Raw genomic sequence first — 17,704 nt, forward strand, 5'->3', positions numbered from 1 at the left:
GTCCCTGTGAGAGTAGCTGAGAATTAAATATGAGAAACTATAAAAGCACACTGAATGTGGACCTGGGGTCAGCCACACCTGGGCTGCTGTTTAAACCTTCACCCATTAGTTCTGTGACCATGGTCCTCTTCCTTATCCCTCTAAGCTTTGGTTGCCCCATCAGTGAATCAGAGTTAACACCAGTTATTTTACTTATTTTATAAAGTATGTTTATTTGGCTGCATTGGGTCTTAGATGTGGCACGTGGGGTCTTCGATCTTTGTTGCAGCAGGTAGGAGCTGTGGTTGAGGCATGCTAACTCTTAGTTGAGATGTGAAGGATCTAATTCTCTGACCGGGAATTGAACCTGGGCCCCCTGCATTGGGTGCTAGGAGTTTTAGCCCCTGGACCCCCAGGGAGGTCCCAATACCAGTTATTTAAAGAGTTGGTATACGGGACTTCCCTGGTGGTCCAGCGGCTAAGACTTCACGCTGCCAGTGCAGGGGGCCTGGGTTCAATCCTGGTCAAGGAACTAGATCCCACATGACACCACTAAGACCCAGTACAGTCAAATAAAATAAATAAATAAAATTAAAAAAATAAAAATAAAAATAAAGAGTTGGTATAAGGATTAGATAGCACAATAAATATGATGTAATTTATTACTAAGCACAGTAATGCTTAGCGTATAGTAAGCATTCAGTTCATAACAATCACATATATATTATGTATCTCTAACCCCTCAAATAGTGCCAAGCATTACTAAGTGCTAACACCCATCTGCTGAATAAAAGGATTTCACAGATGAGGAAACTGAGGCACAAAGAGGTTAAATCACACACATACACACACACACCACCTCCCAGCACTAGGGAGTGGTGAGGCAGTGAGAAGTAGCCCGGCAGTCTGCCTCTCAGGCTTGCACCGAGGGTCTATGCCACACTATCTTACAAAAATGTGAGTGGTATACACACCATTTTTTAATTTAAAATTTACATTTGGAGTTTTCTCAGGTACCTCTAGGTGGGGCTGAGTTGGCAGTGGGAGGCATTAGCTCCCTGAAAACCATGTAGCTTTTCCCTCAAGGGGAGCCAGGGACCAGCAATCTCATCCCATGACTGAGATGAGGGACAAGCTCTGCAGGGTAGATAAGCTGGAGGTCTTATCCAGGCACACTTCCCAGGACAACAGGTGTCTTCTCACTTCCACTGCCGTGTCTGCAGCCACCCAGTCATCCACTCCATGGATATTTACTGAATCTCCTATGTGCCAGGCACAGGCAAAGATGGATAAGATGGAGCTGACTTAGAACTATGCTGAGGGACCCTCCAATGAGGTGCCTAGAAGAGCCAACAAACCAAAGGAAAAACATTTAAACTGGGCATTGAAGGTTAAATAGGAGTTTGTCAGCCAGCGGGGTCTGGGATTGAAGTGCTGCTGCTTAGTCGCTCATCCATGTCCCACTCTTCGTGACTCCATGAACTGCAGCCCATCAGGCTCCTCTGTCCATGGGGATTCTCCAGGCAAGAATACTAGAGTGGGTTGCCATGCCCTCCTCCAGGGGATCTTCCCAACCCAGGTCTCCTGCATTTCGGGTGGATTCTTTACCATCTGAGCCACCAGGGAAGCCTAAGAATACTGGCATGGGTAGCCTGTCCCTTCTCCAGGGGATTTTCCTGACCCAGGAATTGAACTGGGGCCTCCTGCATTGCACATGGACTCTTTACCAGCTGAGCTACCAAGGAAGCCTGGGATTGAAGAGCCTATTCCGGAACCTTAAGAGGTTTGATGCGGTTGGCATACTGAATGTGAGCATGGGTAAGAAAAGGAAGAGGGAAACCAGGAAATTGGGAGTCCGTTGGGGCCAGATGAAACATGTGAAACATGTCCATAGAAGAGATAGAACCCTATATCATGTGGTCAGCAGGAAGCACTGTATATACACAACCAGGTCTGTATTTTAGAAAGATGCCACAGTGCATGAAGGTTAGTTCATAAGAGGAGGGAAGAAAGACCAGCAGTAATTACCAGCTTCGTAGTCTTAACCCCTCTAGGCTTCCTTTTTCTCCTCAGCAAGATGAGAAAAATAATGGTATGTATCTTATGTGCATGAGTGCTAAGTTGCTTCAGTCGTGTCTGACTCTTTGTGACCCTATGGACTGTAACCCACCAGGCTCCTCTGTCCTTGGGATTCTCCAGGGAAGCATACTGGAGTGGGATGCCATGCCCTCTTCCAAAGGATCTTCCTGACCTAGGGGTGGAACCCATGTCTCTTATGTCTCCTGAATTGGAAAGTGGGTTCTTTACCACCAGCGCCACCTGGGAAACCCCTGTATGTATCTTTGGGGGCTGTCAAATGAGACTTCATAGATGAGAATTTCTGCAAAGCACCGTAATAGCAATAATGTAAAGCATTGTTGGGCTTTGCTATCTCTTAGAGCTGGGTTTGTGTCTTGGTCGTGCTGGGAAGTCTGCTTTTAGTACACTTGATGGCAAAGAAGGCTGGAAAAGAGATTGGACTAACTCGGACTTTGCTTTGTGCAGTGGGAAGCAAAGTGGAGGCCTGGAGTGGGTGATGGTCCCTTTCAATGACAGAAGGACTCAGATGGCTGAGTCCAAGTCTGAGCCCAGCTTTAGAAAGAATAAGTTTGAGGTGAGCACTAGCAGGGTATGATACTCGGATGTCCAGGTGAGAATAGGTGGCAGCTTAAGCCCAGCACTGCTCTGCTCCCTCGCCAAGGAAGGGCCGGGAGGCCCCAGCGGGCTGCAGGACAGGAGAGAGGAGAAAGAAAAGGGCCCAGCCTAAGGTTGGGAGTGGGGGCGGGGTTGGGGGGTTGGGGGTGGACGCTCCAGCTCCAGAAGACAGCTCTCTGCTCCGAGGCTGGACCGGAGCCAGGGAGGCAGAGAGGCAGGGCGGGCAGATGTGGTATAAACTTTTCCCAGTCGGACGGAAAGGAAGACTTGCGTCCTGCTGGGGCTGCGGGTGCGCTCCGCCCTGCCCCGAGGAGAAAGGAATCCGAGTTGGGAGTTTGGCGACTGGTGGACGAGGCCCAAAAAGAGAGAAGGCAGGAAGCCGGGAGGAGCGCGTGGGGGTGGAGACGAAGTGGGGGAAGAGAGAGGGCGGGCAGGAGGGGTGGAGAGAGAGTAAGGGAGAAAGAGAGGGCTGCGGGGAGGAGAGCGGGGAGGAAGGGAGGGGAGAAGGGGAGAGGAAGAGAGGAGGACTCGGAGAGGAGCGAGGAGGCCGCAGCGAGCTCAGGGGCACGTCCGCCGGGCCATCCCCGCGAGCCAGACGCCGCCATTCCGCTGCTCGGGGCCCCGCCGCCGCCGCCGCCGCCGCCGCGCCCGGGGGCCATGCTCCCGCCGCCCCCGCGCCAGCCACCGCCCCAGGCGCGCGCGGCCCGCGGCGCGGTGAGCCTGCAGCGGGCCTTTCTGCGCGGCCCGCTGGGCGTGCTGCGGCTTCTGCAGCTGCTGGCGGGCGCCGCCTTCTGGATCACCATCGCCACCAGCCGGTACCAAGGCCCCGTGCACTTCGCGCTCTTCGTGTCCGTGCTCTTCTGGCTGCTGACCCTGGCCCTCTACTTCCTCACGCTGCTGGGCAAGCAGGAGCTGGTGCCGGTGCTGGGCTCGCGCTGGCTGGTGGTCAACGTGGCGCACGACCTGCTGGCGGCCGCGCTCTACGGCGCAGCGATGGGCATCATGATCGGGCAGACGCAGAGTCACAGCTACTGCAACCTCAAGGATTACCAGATGTCCTGCGCCTACCACGCTTTCCTGGCGGCAGCGGTCTGCGGCGGTCTCTGCCTCGGCCTCTACCTGCTCTCGGCGCTCTACGGAGGCTGCCGCCACTGCCAAGGCGAACGGGAGGTGGCGTGAGGCCGCCGCGCCGCGGGGCTGGGCACCCGTCCTTCCAGCTGCCGCCGCCCCGCTCTCGGGCGCCCCGGCACCCTCCCTTCGCCCCGCGTTCCCGTCGCCTCCCGTACCCCAGAGCCCCGATCGCAGTTCCCGCCCCCAAGGCATCGCCGCGGCCCAGAGCCGGGACAGCTGCGCGGTCTCCTGGGACCCCATGGGCTACATCCGAGGGGGCGGACACACACTCGCAGATGGGCCGCCCTGAGGCGAAGCCTCGCGGTTCCTCTTCCCCTTCCCGGCCGCGAGCAAGACGTGGACAGGCGCCGCGTAGATCCGGGCGAGGCTCCCAAAGTGGAATCTGTATACTGGCGGCGCCGCTGCCCCCTCCCTTCCGCCCCGCTTTGGGCAGAGCGCCCCCTCGCCCCGGCCCTCCTTACAGCCCCGAGTGCTGAAAAAAGCAGGCACGCCGCCGCGGGCGGAGCCGGGGACCGGCCTCCGCTGGTCTCAACTTGAGCGACGGGTGTGGTTTTAGTCTAGGATTGCGCGGGTACTCTGCGCAGCCCTTTGGGGCCGTCCCTCGGTGCTTTGATGTCTTGCGTTGGGGCCCATCTGCAACGGTGAAGATGGATAGGAAGTGCCCGTGGACTGTGACCTTTTCCTCTGCCTGTTCCGCCTTTGTCGTCGGGGTTCAAGGAGGTCTGGCCGTACCGCCCACTTGATTTCCTGGCCTCACCTTCCCAGCCTTCTTCTCACCGGCTTCTGTTCCGTCCCCACCTCCCTATATCTTTTTGCGTTAGGGATCCCACGTCACCGTCAAGGAATGTTAGGCGAGCCCCACCCTTTTTTGCAGATGGAGACTAAGATAATGCCCTTGGGAACAGCCAGAAAAAGATTAGAACCCCATCTTCCCACCCCAAGTCAAGAGTTGTCTAGCAGTGTTTACTTTAAAGTCTTGGATGCTTCCGGGAATCCCGGCTCTGGAGCTAGTTAATGGATGGTTTCAAGGCCAGGGGGGGTTGTCAAAGGTGCTTTCTCCCTTTTTTTGAAGATTCACAGTGCTCATTAGCATATCAAAGGCTCTGAGAAGTCCTGCACTGAAAGAGGCCCCTGAGTAATGGAATTTACAGTGTTAAGTGCCTCTGGACTGGGATCAGTTTCTCCCACCTTATATTCCAAGTAGTCCTGACTCTCATTTATCAGCAAGGGGCCCAGCCCATTGGCTGTGGTCTGTTTGAAGAGGTGGGGCACTCCCTCTCTTCCCAGGGAATTTCTATAGCAGAGAGAACCCGAGACTCCCTGTGTAAAAGATAAAATAGCCACCCCTGCCAGGCCAACGGTAGCCTGGGGGACAGTGGATTTGAACATTCCTTTACTAAGGGAAACGCTACCCACTCCAGTATTCTGGCCTGGAGAATTCCATAGTCTGTGGGGTCACAAAGAGGTGGACACTACTGAGTGACTTCCACTTTACGTTTTTTTGGGGAAATGAAGCCAAGTTTATCCAGATGGTTTCCCGGTTTCCCAGTCAAAAGAAATATCACCCCTAAGAGATGCTGACATTGACCATAAGCAACTGGCAGCAGTGGGTCACACCAAACAGAGAACACTCTGGATCTGGGATGAACAGCTGGCCAGCTGTAAGGTAAGATGCTTCTTGGCTTTCTGGAGAGATCATAGACCTTTGAATAAAAAAGCTCAGAGACCCCTCCTTTTCTAACAGCTAAAGGGTTTTCATTCAGAGAGCAAGTTGAAGGGATGTCAGTAATAACCACAATGTCCACAGTTGTGACAATTCAACTTTTTTGCCAAGTCCTCAGAAGTCTGCTCTTTGGAAAAGTTTTGACCCTCTCTGGATTAGAAACTAGAATAGAGGAGGTCAGAATATGTTTTTGTGAGCATGTTTGTAAAGCTTAGTGGAGATGTCTTAGGTTTCTCTGTGATGAGATCTAAGTGAGGGTGTGGAGTGCTTTTGTAAGTTTTACAGAGTCACCACTTTGCATCTTTCCAGCCCTACTGTGTGCCTGGCACTACTCAAAGGACTCAGTGTATTTATTTCATTCTCTCACTAAGCCTCTTGAGCTGCGTTCTATTCTTATTTCCATATTCTATATGAGGAATATGAGTCTCAGAGAGGTTAAGTAACTTACCTAGAGTCTCCCAGCTGGTGAGTGGTGAAGCTCAGATTTGAAACCTGGCAGCCTGACCTTTCCAGAACCAGGCTGTACTGTATTTCAATAGGGTGTCAATGCATGTTAGATACCATTAACATGGTTATCTTGATTTTTGATTTACTTATTTTTAAAATTTTTGACCAACCCACGTGGCTTGCAGGGTCTTTGTTCCCTGAACAGGGGTCGAACCTGTGCTGTGCCCTTGGCAGTGAAAGCGCTGAGTCCTAGCCATGGACTGCCAGGGAATTCCCCATGGTTATCTTGAGAAAAAAAGTTTTTGTAATTGTGGTAAAATATTTCTAACATGCAATTGATCGTTGAAACCATCTTTGAAGCGAACAGTTCAATGGCGTTAAATACATCCACATTGTTGTACAACCATCAGCACCACCCATCTCCAGAACTTTTTCGTCTTGCAAAACTAAAACGCTATACCCATTACAATTGTGATTGTTCGTGTGATTGTTGCCGTTGTTTTCTGTCCTCTGGGAAATTCTGGGAAATCCTGAGCCCTTCAGCGTCTCAGGCTGGAGTCCTGCTGCCAGGCCTGCCGTGCTGTCCGCACCCCCACCTCCACCCCACCCCCGCCTGTTTCCTCAGATCCCACCGCTGGTGCCAGCCAGGGCCGGGGGGTGGGCTCTGCTGGAGTGCTGGGGGTGTCTGGAAGCCCAGCGACTTTGTTTCTTCTGTTTCAAGTTTCCATGTTGCTGAGGCCATGGAGACTCCCAGAGCAGGTCATGCCGGTGTCTCCTAGGGCCTACTTCCCTGGGCCAGCAGAAGGTTTCAGTGTCTTCACTGGCCATGGAGGGATGAGGGAAGGGGGAACAGTCTTTGCTCAGCAGCTCCCTTTCCTGGGGTATGACGTATTCAGTGGAACAGCCAAGATGGTGAAGGTTCATTTTGCCTTGACATAGAGAAATCCCCCTTCTGCTTGTGTCTGTGACTTGGCACAAGCTTCCAGACACCTGGAACTGAGCCATGCACCCCTGAACCCTAAACAATGGCTTTTAAGCTCCAGCACATGCTGCTTTTCTCTATTTTAGATCATCACAGCTCATCTGCAGCTCAGATCCGGCCCGATGAGGACCTCTTCTTAGCCTCAAGCCCATGGTGCTCTGTCTGTGATCAGATGACCTTACTCAGGAGCAGACGTCTCCCTGGCCTTCATGGTACCTTATCCAGCCACACGTGCCTGAAACATTCCAGAGCTCACCGGCTCTGCTAGCTGTGCCTTCCTGCTTGGCCTCCCACTGCTTATCCAAGATGTGGGAAGGACCTGAAGACGGCCCCACACCATCTTCTGCTCCCTTCCAGGACCCGGGGCCGTGGGCAAGGCCATCTGAAGTTGGTCTGGAACTTTGAGTTCTGGAGGCAGCCTCCTTGGCCTCCCTCTCTGGACTCCAGGACTCTATCCAACCTGAGATTGCTGTGGGCTGTCCCCAGCCCAAAAGTCTGGGACCACTTGCAGGCCCAGGAGAGGATTTCTCTGGTGTTCTGCGAAGGCCAAAAGAGAGGGTGGGTGAGGAAGGGTAGGGAGTGGGGACCGAAGTGCCTCATTCAGTAGTTTAGTGATGATGACGGATACGCTTTTCTGAATAAACTGGTTTGTCTGATCTGAGGGTATGTGTCTTCTCTCCTGCCCACTCTGTGCCAGGTCCCCCAGCCTCCTTCCATCATCACATTTTGCCACACTTGTCTGCCTCCTTTCTGCTTTCCTGGCTTCCCCTTCTTTCTGGGAGGGAAAGAAAAATGAGGTCATAGGTTTCCAGTTAAGGCAGGACACAGGAATCAGAGGAATAAAACTATGTCTGTCCCTGATTGAGGCTGGAGGGAATTCCAGAAGCTCCTGCCCTGGCTCTCAATGGGCCCTCTGTTTGGGGAGCTCCACTGCCTGATGGACTGGCACAGAATGACTATGGTGACAGAGCCAGAGGACCCTGTTCTGGTGCAAACCCATCATTTTACAGAAGGGGGAAATGAACTCCAGGTGGAGTGGAACCTTGCCTAGCATTACAGAGCTGACTGGGGCCACAGTGGGGTCTCTTAGAGCCCAGGCTCTGGGTGTTTCCTGCAGGCCACTGTGCCTGGTCTGGTCTTGCCTCCTGGACACACCCAATCTGGTCCCCAGTCTCTGCCTTCCAGCCACAGCCTGCCGACTGAGGTGCCCTGGAAAGGGCTGGAGGGTAGTTAACAGACTTCCTTGTTGGCACCTTCCTCCTGTGACCTGGGCTTGAAGTCTGTAGCCTGGACATAGAGTTCTACTGGCAGAACCACCTAGAACAGCTCCAGGCAGAGACTGGATACTGTGTGTGCTCCACACCCACTTTCTTCCGAAGCACCCACCTCAATATACAGCATAGTCTGACTCTTTCTGATTCTCTCTCTCTTTCCTCCTCCTCTCCATGGTTTGGATTTCCAGATGGAGGAAAATGCTACCAGTTGCCCAGGATCTTCCTTTTCTCCCCTCTTCCCTCTGTGTCAATTCATGAATATCATGAAAATAAAAAGTAGCCTTTATGCAAAGGCAGGTAAGCCCCTGCTCTACTTTAGCTTGGTGGAGCATTTGCTATTGAAAATGTGCTTTTACTTGCATTATCTTATTTGATCTTGTCACCAGTCTAGAGGTTGGCACTGCCTGTTCAATAGAAGCAATAGAGTCCCAGAGAGAAGGGCCTTATCTATGGCCACTGCTGCTGCTGCTGCTAAGTCGCTTCAGTCGTGTCCGACTCTGTGCAACCCCATAGACGGCAGCCCACCAGGCTCCTCTGACCATGGGATTTTCCAGGCAAGAGTACTGGAGTGGGTTGCCATTGCCTTCTCCGATCTATGGCCACACAGCTGGCAAATGGCAAGACTGAGCCTGGAAGGTAGATGTTGTTTTACTACCCTCTGCAGGCAGCCAGTTGCTAAGCCCCATGGGCCTCTGGCAGGCTCCGAGGTGGAAGGGGAGTTTGGTTTTCGATTGTGGAGACCAGGTGTGCAGGAATGGCCTAATCTGATATTTCCTGTTTAATGCCAGGGGCACTTTTAAATAAGACACTGCTCCTAGGGGACTTAATTGAGACTATTTGGGTCTGGGGAATCTGAGGGATTTGTTCATTTCTATTATTTTTCCTGCTTTTCTAGGGATAGGGAGTGGGATGGCCAGTGGTGAGTAAGAATTAAGAACATCTTTCCAAAAAAAAAAAAAAGAATTTCTTTCCAGACATAAAAGGAAAGAGCAGGGATATGAGAGAAAAGTCTTGTTAGCAGTATTTGTATTTTTATTGTTTTTGTTTGTTACAATTGCTATTTGTAGAATAAAATAGCAATATATACCTATTGATTTTTTTAAAGTATATAAAGTAAATGAAGTCATTCGATCATCCTAATCTCATATCTGAGATAAGCTATTGTTCACTATTAAGCCTTCTTCCTTAATTTTTATAAGTAATTAAACATATGGATGCTTACTCACATACATACATACACACACACACATTTACACTCTTCCACAGCTTGCTTTAAAAATTAAACAATAATAAAGTTCTAACCCTTTCTACATGTTCTATAAATATAATAATATAGCTCTGTGCATGTGCTAAGTCGCTTCAGTCATGTCTGACTCTTTCTGACACCATGGACTGTATCCCACCAGGCTCCTCTGTCCATGGGATTCTCCAGGCAAATACAGGAGTGGGTTGCCCTGCCCTCCTTCAGGGGATCTTCCCGACCCAGGGATTGAACCTGCGTCTCTTACAACTCCATCGGCAAGCGGGTTCTTTACCACTAGTGCGGCCTGAGAAGCCCTGCTGCTGCTAAGTCACTTCAGTCGTGTCCGACTCTGTGTGACCCCATAGACGGCCTCCTACCAGGCTCCTCTTTCCCTGGGATTCTCCAGGCAAGAACACTGGAGTGGGTTGCCATTTCCCTCTCCAATGCATGAAAGTGAAAAGTGAAAGTGAAGTCATTCAGTCATCTCCGACTCTTAGCAACCTCATGGACTGCAGCCTACCAGGCTCCTGCATCCATGGGATTTTCCAGGCAAGAGTACTGGAGTAGGGTGTCATTGCTAGCCCTTTTTAAATGTCTACATAAATAGTCAGAAACTGCAAGAATTTGGGGGGCTTTCAGGATCATTTGTAACATTCTAATATTGGCTATTGCTTCTCAGCCTTTTGTCTAAGGTCAAGTGTAGTATCTAATATTGGCTAACTGTTACTCCCTAGGCTGCTTTCCATGGATATCATAGTATAAACTGGTCCTTTTGTTTTTTTTCAAACTGATGAAAAGTTAGAAACTTGGGAGGGACGTGACTTGCCCAGCTCTGTGTTCCTTGTGCCCAGAGTGCCAAGAGTAGCAAGGAGGGGAGGGAGCAGAGGGGTGGGCATATTCCACTTCACGGCCAGACCTGGGGAGAAGAGCACCAGGGATTGGGGTGAGTAGGAGCAGCTGAAGAGAGGCGAGCAGGGCCTGACCCTCTCTGGACCGTACATGGCAAAGGGGAGGTATGCTGGGGACGTGGCCAGAACCTCGGGAGCACTCTGGGAACAGCCCGCAGGACGGTGTGGGCCTCCACACCAACTTCATCTGCCTGAGGAAATTCCAGTAAGCCCTTTTGCCCTCCCTGTTCCATGACCCCAATTCTTTTTGAACTGGGGGGGTTTTGGGATCTTGTAGGCACCAAGGCTGTGATGTTCCTTCCCCAGCACTGTGGTGAGGGCCAGCTCCCAGAGGCAGTCCCTCTGCTCCTTGATGCCAGCATGGTGGGACAGAGCGGAGGGATGGGTGTGCAGCCTGTTCTTGCTGTCATCTCCAGGAGTCCAGAAGGGGGCTCTCTGATGCCCCAGGTAAAGCACTTCTGAGAAAGATGAGAAGGGGGAAGAAAGTGAACTAACTTGACCAAGTGTTCGCAATGAGCCGAGAACATGCTGGAGAAGGCATAGGCTTCCCACTCCAGTATTCTTGGACAGCCCTTGTGGCTCAGCTGGTAAAGAATCTGCATGCAATGTGGGTGTCCTGGGTTTGATCCCTGGGTTGGGAAGATCCCCTGGAGAAGGGAAAGGCTACCCACTCCAGTATTCTGACCTGGAGAATTCCATGGAATAGACCATGGGGTCACAAAGAGTCGGACAGGACTGAGTGCCTTTCACTTTCACTTTTCAAGAACATGTTGGATGCCTCATGTAACATCCTTATCATTCTCACCAGCCCATGTGGTATTAAAAGCTCCCATTTAACAGACATGGAGACAAGCTCAGAAGGGTAAACTGATTTCCCCAGGGCACTTGACCAAGTAACAGAAACAAGATGCAAAGTCAGATCTCAGCTACCACGCTCTGCTGTGAGGATTTCCCAGCAGACCGTTTCTCCTGGCCATCCAGACTTCACCCAGAGCGGCACTAGCTTTTGTAATAGTTCTGTCTTAAGCTAAGGCAGGAAGGAAAGCTATGTTATTACAGGCCTGAATTATCTCAACTTCTCTCTTCCTGCTTTAAAATGAAGTTGGATAATGGCCTTCAGGTTTGATCAGCTCACTGGGCTGAGGTCACTCTCCTAAGGCCCTGGAGACAGTCCCTCTGTCTGCTGGACAGATGTCAGAAGCATTTATAAAACTGCTCCTCCACCCAGCCCTTCTCCCTCTCAAAACCCCGTGCCATAGGTCTGATTGTCTGACCCGACCCTGAACTTTTGTATACTGAACTCCGTCTTTTACAATCTTGTCCTATATTTTGGGTTGGAATTCCCAATCTCACCAGCCATAGATTGAATCCTCTACCTGTTTTTTCTTGTATCCAGATTTAAGTTTTCTTGAAAAGATGGCATTGAAGTGTTAAAAAATTATTGCTACTTTCCTGAAGTTCAGGACTGCCTTCTTTCCTATGGAATCTGAGATCCTTCTTGCTCTTTTAATTCCTTTTGGCAGTCTCCTGGCTGAGCCCCTGTGCTGCAAGCAGTTCTGACTCTTCAGCTTGAAAGGACTCTCTATTTTCATCTTGTTTTCTGGGGTTCCAGTCCCTCTGGAGAGACAAACTGACCATGAGTTTTCAGGTGTCAGCAGTGGGACATTCACAAACTCTCCTCATTACATGTCTGCAGGATCTTCAATGATTGCATTCAAGTCAAAATTAGCCCAGGAACACGGGGTGTTTCCAGCAACGATTACTTGCTTGACTTCCCTAGCCGTTGCATATCTGGGCATTTCACAACATTTCCTCACATCCTGGTAAACTCTGTTGTATTTTTCAGCTTGTTTCTATCTCCTCCCAGCCATCCCTAGGAACTAGTGAACTTGCTGAGTTTGTTTTTCCTTTTAAGTTAAACCTGATGAACTCCATCAATGATATTAAGATAGTGGGCTGGAAGACTGAGGTGATGGGGTCTTTTTTTGTACTGACTGTGATAGGGATAATAAAAATGATGATATTGTTACTGATAATGGCATTAATAGTAATAAAGACGACACATGTCCCAATTTCTTCACAGTTCGCAAAGATGCTCGGAGAGGTAAAGTGCTTGCCTATATGTATATATATATGGCTTTCCAGGTGGTGCTAGTGGTAAAGAACCCACCTGCCAGTGTGGGAGATATAAGAGATGCGAGTTTGATCCCTGGATGGGAAAGATCCCCTGGAGAAGGGCATGGCAACCCACTCCAGTATTCTTACCTGGAGAATTCCATGGACAGAGGAGCCTGGCAGGCTGCCATGACTGAAGCGACTTTGCGTGCACACACACACACATATATGTATATATACATACACATATGCACACAGATTTATTAGGGTATACTCATACATTAAACTGTACATGGTTTAAATGTACATTCTGGTGAGTTTTGACATGTGTATTCTTGTGAAGCCTTCACAATTAAGGCTATGAACATATCCATAGTTCCCCAAAGCTTTTTTGTGTCCCCTTGTACCTTGTAATATCTTTTTCCCTTTCCCATCTCCCCACCCCACAAACCTACTCATCTCTGTCCCGTGATGGTAGATTAGTTTATCTAAATGGAATGTACAATATGTGCCTTTTCTTTTCCGGTGGAGGGGGCAGTCTGACCTCTTATACTCCCTCATTTTGAGATTCATTCATGTTACTGTTGTAATAATAGTTCATCTATTTTTAGCTACCTCTGAGTATTATTCCATTGTATGGATATACTATAATTTGCTTATCCATTCACCTGCTGATGGATATTTACATTGTTTCAAGTTTTCGGTTTTTGCAGATAAAGCTACTGTGAACATTCATGCACAAATATTTGTGTGGACATTTGTCTTTGGTAGATACCTAGCGGTGGAATGGCTCAGCTGTGCGGTAGGCGTATTTTTGTTGTTGTTGTTACTTTTATTGGCCTTGTTCCAGGTGTAATTTGTCTATTTGTGTGTATGTGCTCTTGCCTGACATTTGTATCAGGGATGGTCATTCTAGACTCAGAAGAAATCGGAAAGTTTTCTGTCTTGTTCTGTTTTCCAGAATAGTTTATATAATTTTACTGATGGGTTTAATAAAATTGTCTACACATTAACCTGAACCTGATGCCTTTTAGAAAGCTTTGGGGTTTTTTTGTTGTTTAATTTTGCCTGAGGTGCATGGCTTGCAGGATCTCAGTTCTCCAACTGGGGACTGAAAGCCTGGAATTCTAATCACTAGGAAACCAGAGAAATCCCTTTAGGGAAGTTCTTGGTTAATTTTCTCAATGTCTTAATGGTAGCTGGTCTTTGCAGGTATTTTTGTGGGTTATCTATTGCTCTTCCATTGGTGGCACTTTAAGTCATCTCTCCCACTAATTCTCTCATCTAATTTTCCAATTTACTGATAAGATGAGAACTTGAGGGAAGAACTCTAGGCTATTCTTCTCTATATTCCCATGAAAGGCACATAATAAGTGGTCGTTTGGTAGAATGAATGAATATTGGTTTTAAGTTGCTGTAACAAACACACCTCAACATTTCAGTGTCTCATGCGAAGAGTTGACTCATTGGAAAAGACTCTGATGCTGGGAGGGATTGGGGGCAGGAGGAGAAGGGGACGACAGAGGATGAGATGGCTGGATGGCATCACTAACTCGATGGACGTGAGTCTGAGTGAACTCTGGGAGTTGGTGATGGATAGGGAGGCCTGGCATGCTGTGATTCATGGGGTCGCAAAGAGTCGGACAGGACTGAGTGACTGAACTGAACTGAACTGAACTGAAACTATAATAAAAGCCTATTTATTGTTCACATATAATTCTATTTCTTCCTCACCTAGCTGTCCATTGTGGATATTCCAGGCCAGTAGGAGGTTTCCACCATGCAATGATTCAGGGACTAAGGCTCCTTCCATCTTGTGGCCCAGCCATCACTTCTGCATTGAGCTGGCATTTGGGAGATTTCTGAATTTACTAGAAGTGGCATTTATCACTACACTCTTCTTTTGGGGAGTCACATGACCTAATCTATATGTAAGGGGGTTGGAAATGTAGTCCCTCGTGGGGCATCAGCTGCTCAGCTCCAGCTCTATACCCTGGAAGAGGGAAAGGAACTTTCGGGTGGACAGTCCACAGGTTTTATTGCTGAGGGTTTCACTGCCTTGCTCTGTGAGACTTTGTTTGTGCCCGTGTTTGATGAATGGTTGTTTTCATGGCTGCCAAGAGCTGTTGAGTAAGAGTGTAACAGCAGACATTCATTTCCTTGCTGTGTTTGTCCGACAACTCACTGTGTCACAGCTGGAAAACTCATTACTCATGAGGACTTCTTTCCCAGGTACAAGAACATAAAGATATATTTATTGAACAGTTTTCAGAGTAATGGCAGTGAGCTATTAATCCAAAAATATACCCAAATAATAAGTTTAAATACTAGAGAAAATCCAAATAGTAAAGAGAATCTAAAAATACATACCAGTCAAATATTTCTTTCATTTGTTTATTTAAAAAGTTGAAACAGTTCCTTTAAGATAAAATGTCACAAAGAAATTGTCCATATTAGAGCGTACAATTCAGTGGTTTTAGTATACTCACTAAGATGTGCAACTGTTACCACTATCCAGTTTCAAAACATTTCCATCCCAATCCCCCCAAAAAGAAACACTGTACCAGTTCCTTCCTCCACCAATTCCTTCCACCCAATTCCTTCTTCCACCCAGTCACTGGCAGCCTCTAATCAATCTACTTCCTGTCTCTATGGATTCTCCTATTCTAGACATTCCATATAAACGGAATTAAAGAATATGTGATCTTTTGTGTGTACATAGCATAATGTTTTCAAGGTTCATCTATGTTGTAGCACATATCAATATTTTGTTACTTTTTATGATAAATACAAATAATAGTCCACTAATGGGTATGTCACACTTTATCATTCTTTCATTTAATTTTTTTTAAATTGTGGCGAAATACACATACCATCTTAATCACTTTTTAAATGTATAATTCACTGGTTTTGAGTATGTTCATACTATTGGGCAACCATCTCCAGAACTCTTCTTATCTTTCAAAACTGAAAGTCCTTTTGATGTTTGGCAAAACTAATACAATTATGTAAAGTTTAAAAATAAAATAAAATTAAAAAAAAAAAAACTGAAAGTCCATGCTCATTAAATAATAAATCCTTTTTCCTCCTTCCTCCAGCCTCTGAAAACCACTATTCAATACCTTCTGTCTCTATAAATTTGACTGCTCTAGGTACCTCGTGTAAGTGTAATCATATAGTGACTGGCTGATTTCACTCAGCATTAATATCTTCAAGGTCCATTCATTGTAGCCTGTGTCAGAATTTCCTAACTTTTTAAAGAGAAATAGTCCATTGTATACAGATACACTGCATTTTGTTTATCTATCTCTCCCTTAAGGGACACTTGGGTTGCTTCCACATTTTAGCTTTTGCGATTGAAACTGTTATGAACATGGGAGTACACATATCTCTTTGAGACCCTGCTTCCTCCTCTCCTGTGTGTATACACGAAAGTGGCATTGTCGGATCATACGGTGATGCTATGCTTAATTTCTTATGAACTGCCATAAACTGTTTTCCATACAGTCTGCACTATTTACATTCCCGCCAACAGCACACAAAGCTTCTGCTTTCTCCACATCCTCATGAACACTTGTTGTTTTCTGTGTTACTCATTTATTTTAAAACAAGTATTTGTTGAGTACCTGTTACGCCAAGGCTCTGCTCTATACTTGGCAGAAAGTGGGACTGGCAAGATGTTAAGTCATAGTCTCCCTTGCTCTCAGGATCTCAGGGCACAATGAGGGAGATAGATAGTCATGTTCAAGAGAAATATTGAAATGCAAGCTGAAAGGACTTCCTACGGGCTGTCCAGTGGTTAAGACTCTGCCTTTCCACTGCAGGGGCTTGGGTTTGATCCCTGGTCGGGGAAAGAAGTTACCACAAGCTGTGCGGCCAGAAAAAAAAAAAGAAGAAGAAAAGAAAAAAGAAATGTAAGATGATAACGGCTCTATAGAGATGAAAGAGTCTGTGCAAACACAGAGGAGGAAGTGAGAAATGATACCGGCAAGTCTCTACAAAGAACCTGATACTCAAGCTGGATTGTTAAAAGGTGAGCCTGAGGAGTTGAGGCGGAAGGGAGTGTAATTGAAGCCAGCGGAGCAGCACATATTAGCCAGCCTCCAAGATGGCAGCGAGGACGGCCCCAAGTAGCCTCCCTTCCTGGTGGTTATGCTTTCATATACTCCTCCCATTAGGCACTGGACGTTGACTAGTTCTGACCCACAAAGCCAATGGGATGCTGTGAAAGTTACAGTGTGTGACTTCTGAGGATATGGCACAGGAGACCTTGTGGCTTCCTGCCTTGCTCCCTCTTCGATCTCCTGCTCTAGGGGAAGTCAGCTGTCATGTGGTGGGGATGCTCAAGATGCCTCCTGTAGAGTCCCAAGTGAAGAGGAACGGAAACCCCCTGCCAGCCTGTCAGCATAAGCCTGTCAGCACCACGTGGGAAAGTAAATCCCGCAGTGCCATCAGATAGCAGCAGCCCTGGCCAACATCTGACTACAGTCTCACAAAGCCCCTCAGCCAAAACCACTCACTAACATGCTGGTAATTTCCAGACCAAAACCACCCCAAAGCCAAATAATATATATTTATTATTGTTTTGGGACTTCCCTGGTGGCTCAGACGGTAAAGCGTCTGCCTACAATGCGGGAGACCTGGTTTCGATCCCTGGCTCGGGAAGATCCCCTGGAGAAGGAAATGGCAATCCACTCCAGTACTACTGCCTGGAAAATCCCATGGACAGAGGAGCCTGGTAGGCTACAGTCCATGGGGTAGCAAAGTGTTGGACACGACTGAGCGACTTCAATTTCCTTTCTTTCCTTTCCTATTATTGTTTTAAGCCACTAAGTTTTGAAATAATCTGTGACACAACAAGAGATAACGAATGCAGCTAAAAGCATGAGAAGATCTGGTATATGTAGAAATGGTGGCATGAGAGACCACCGCCAGAAACCCCAATTTTAGAAAGGCTTCTGAAACGTCTGTGTAAGAGTGGGTGAGAGCGCCATCTGGTGGAGAAAGCTGTGCTTAGCCATTCCTTTCTTTCAGCATCTATTTTTCTAGCAATTAATAGTTCTACCTGACATTTCTCCAAGGGCCGTGGGCGTGCGTGCTTAGTCGCTCAGCTGTGTCCCACTCTTTGTGATCCCATGGACTGCAGCCCGCCAGGCTCCTCTGTCCATGAAGATTCTCCAGGCAATACTGGAATGGGTTGCCATGCCC

General features: G+C 48.2%; 1 protein-coding gene across 1 annotated transcript; it reads left to right on the forward strand.

Annotated features, from left to right (window-relative positions):
• Positions 1 to 594: 594 nt before the first annotated feature.
• Positions 595 to 7,612, forward strand: MARVELD1 (MARVEL domain containing 1). The gene is made up of 2 exons (XM_061402986.1): positions 595 to 5,470; positions 7,043 to 7,612. Exon 1 carries the CDS (start codon positions 2,650 to 2,652, stop codon positions 3,850 to 3,852), a length of 1,203 nt encoding a protein of 400 aa, XP_061258970.1. The 5' UTR covers positions 595 to 2,649; the 3' UTR covers positions 3,853 to 5,470; positions 7,043 to 7,612.
• Positions 7,613 to 17,704: the final 10,092 nt, after the last annotated feature.

The sequence above is a fragment of the Bos javanicus genome, chromosome 26, assembly GCF_032452875.1.
Source record: "Bos javanicus breed banteng chromosome 26, ARS-OSU_banteng_1.0, whole genome shotgun sequence".
NCBI lineage: Eukaryota > Metazoa > Chordata > Mammalia > Artiodactyla > Bovidae > Bos > Bos javanicus.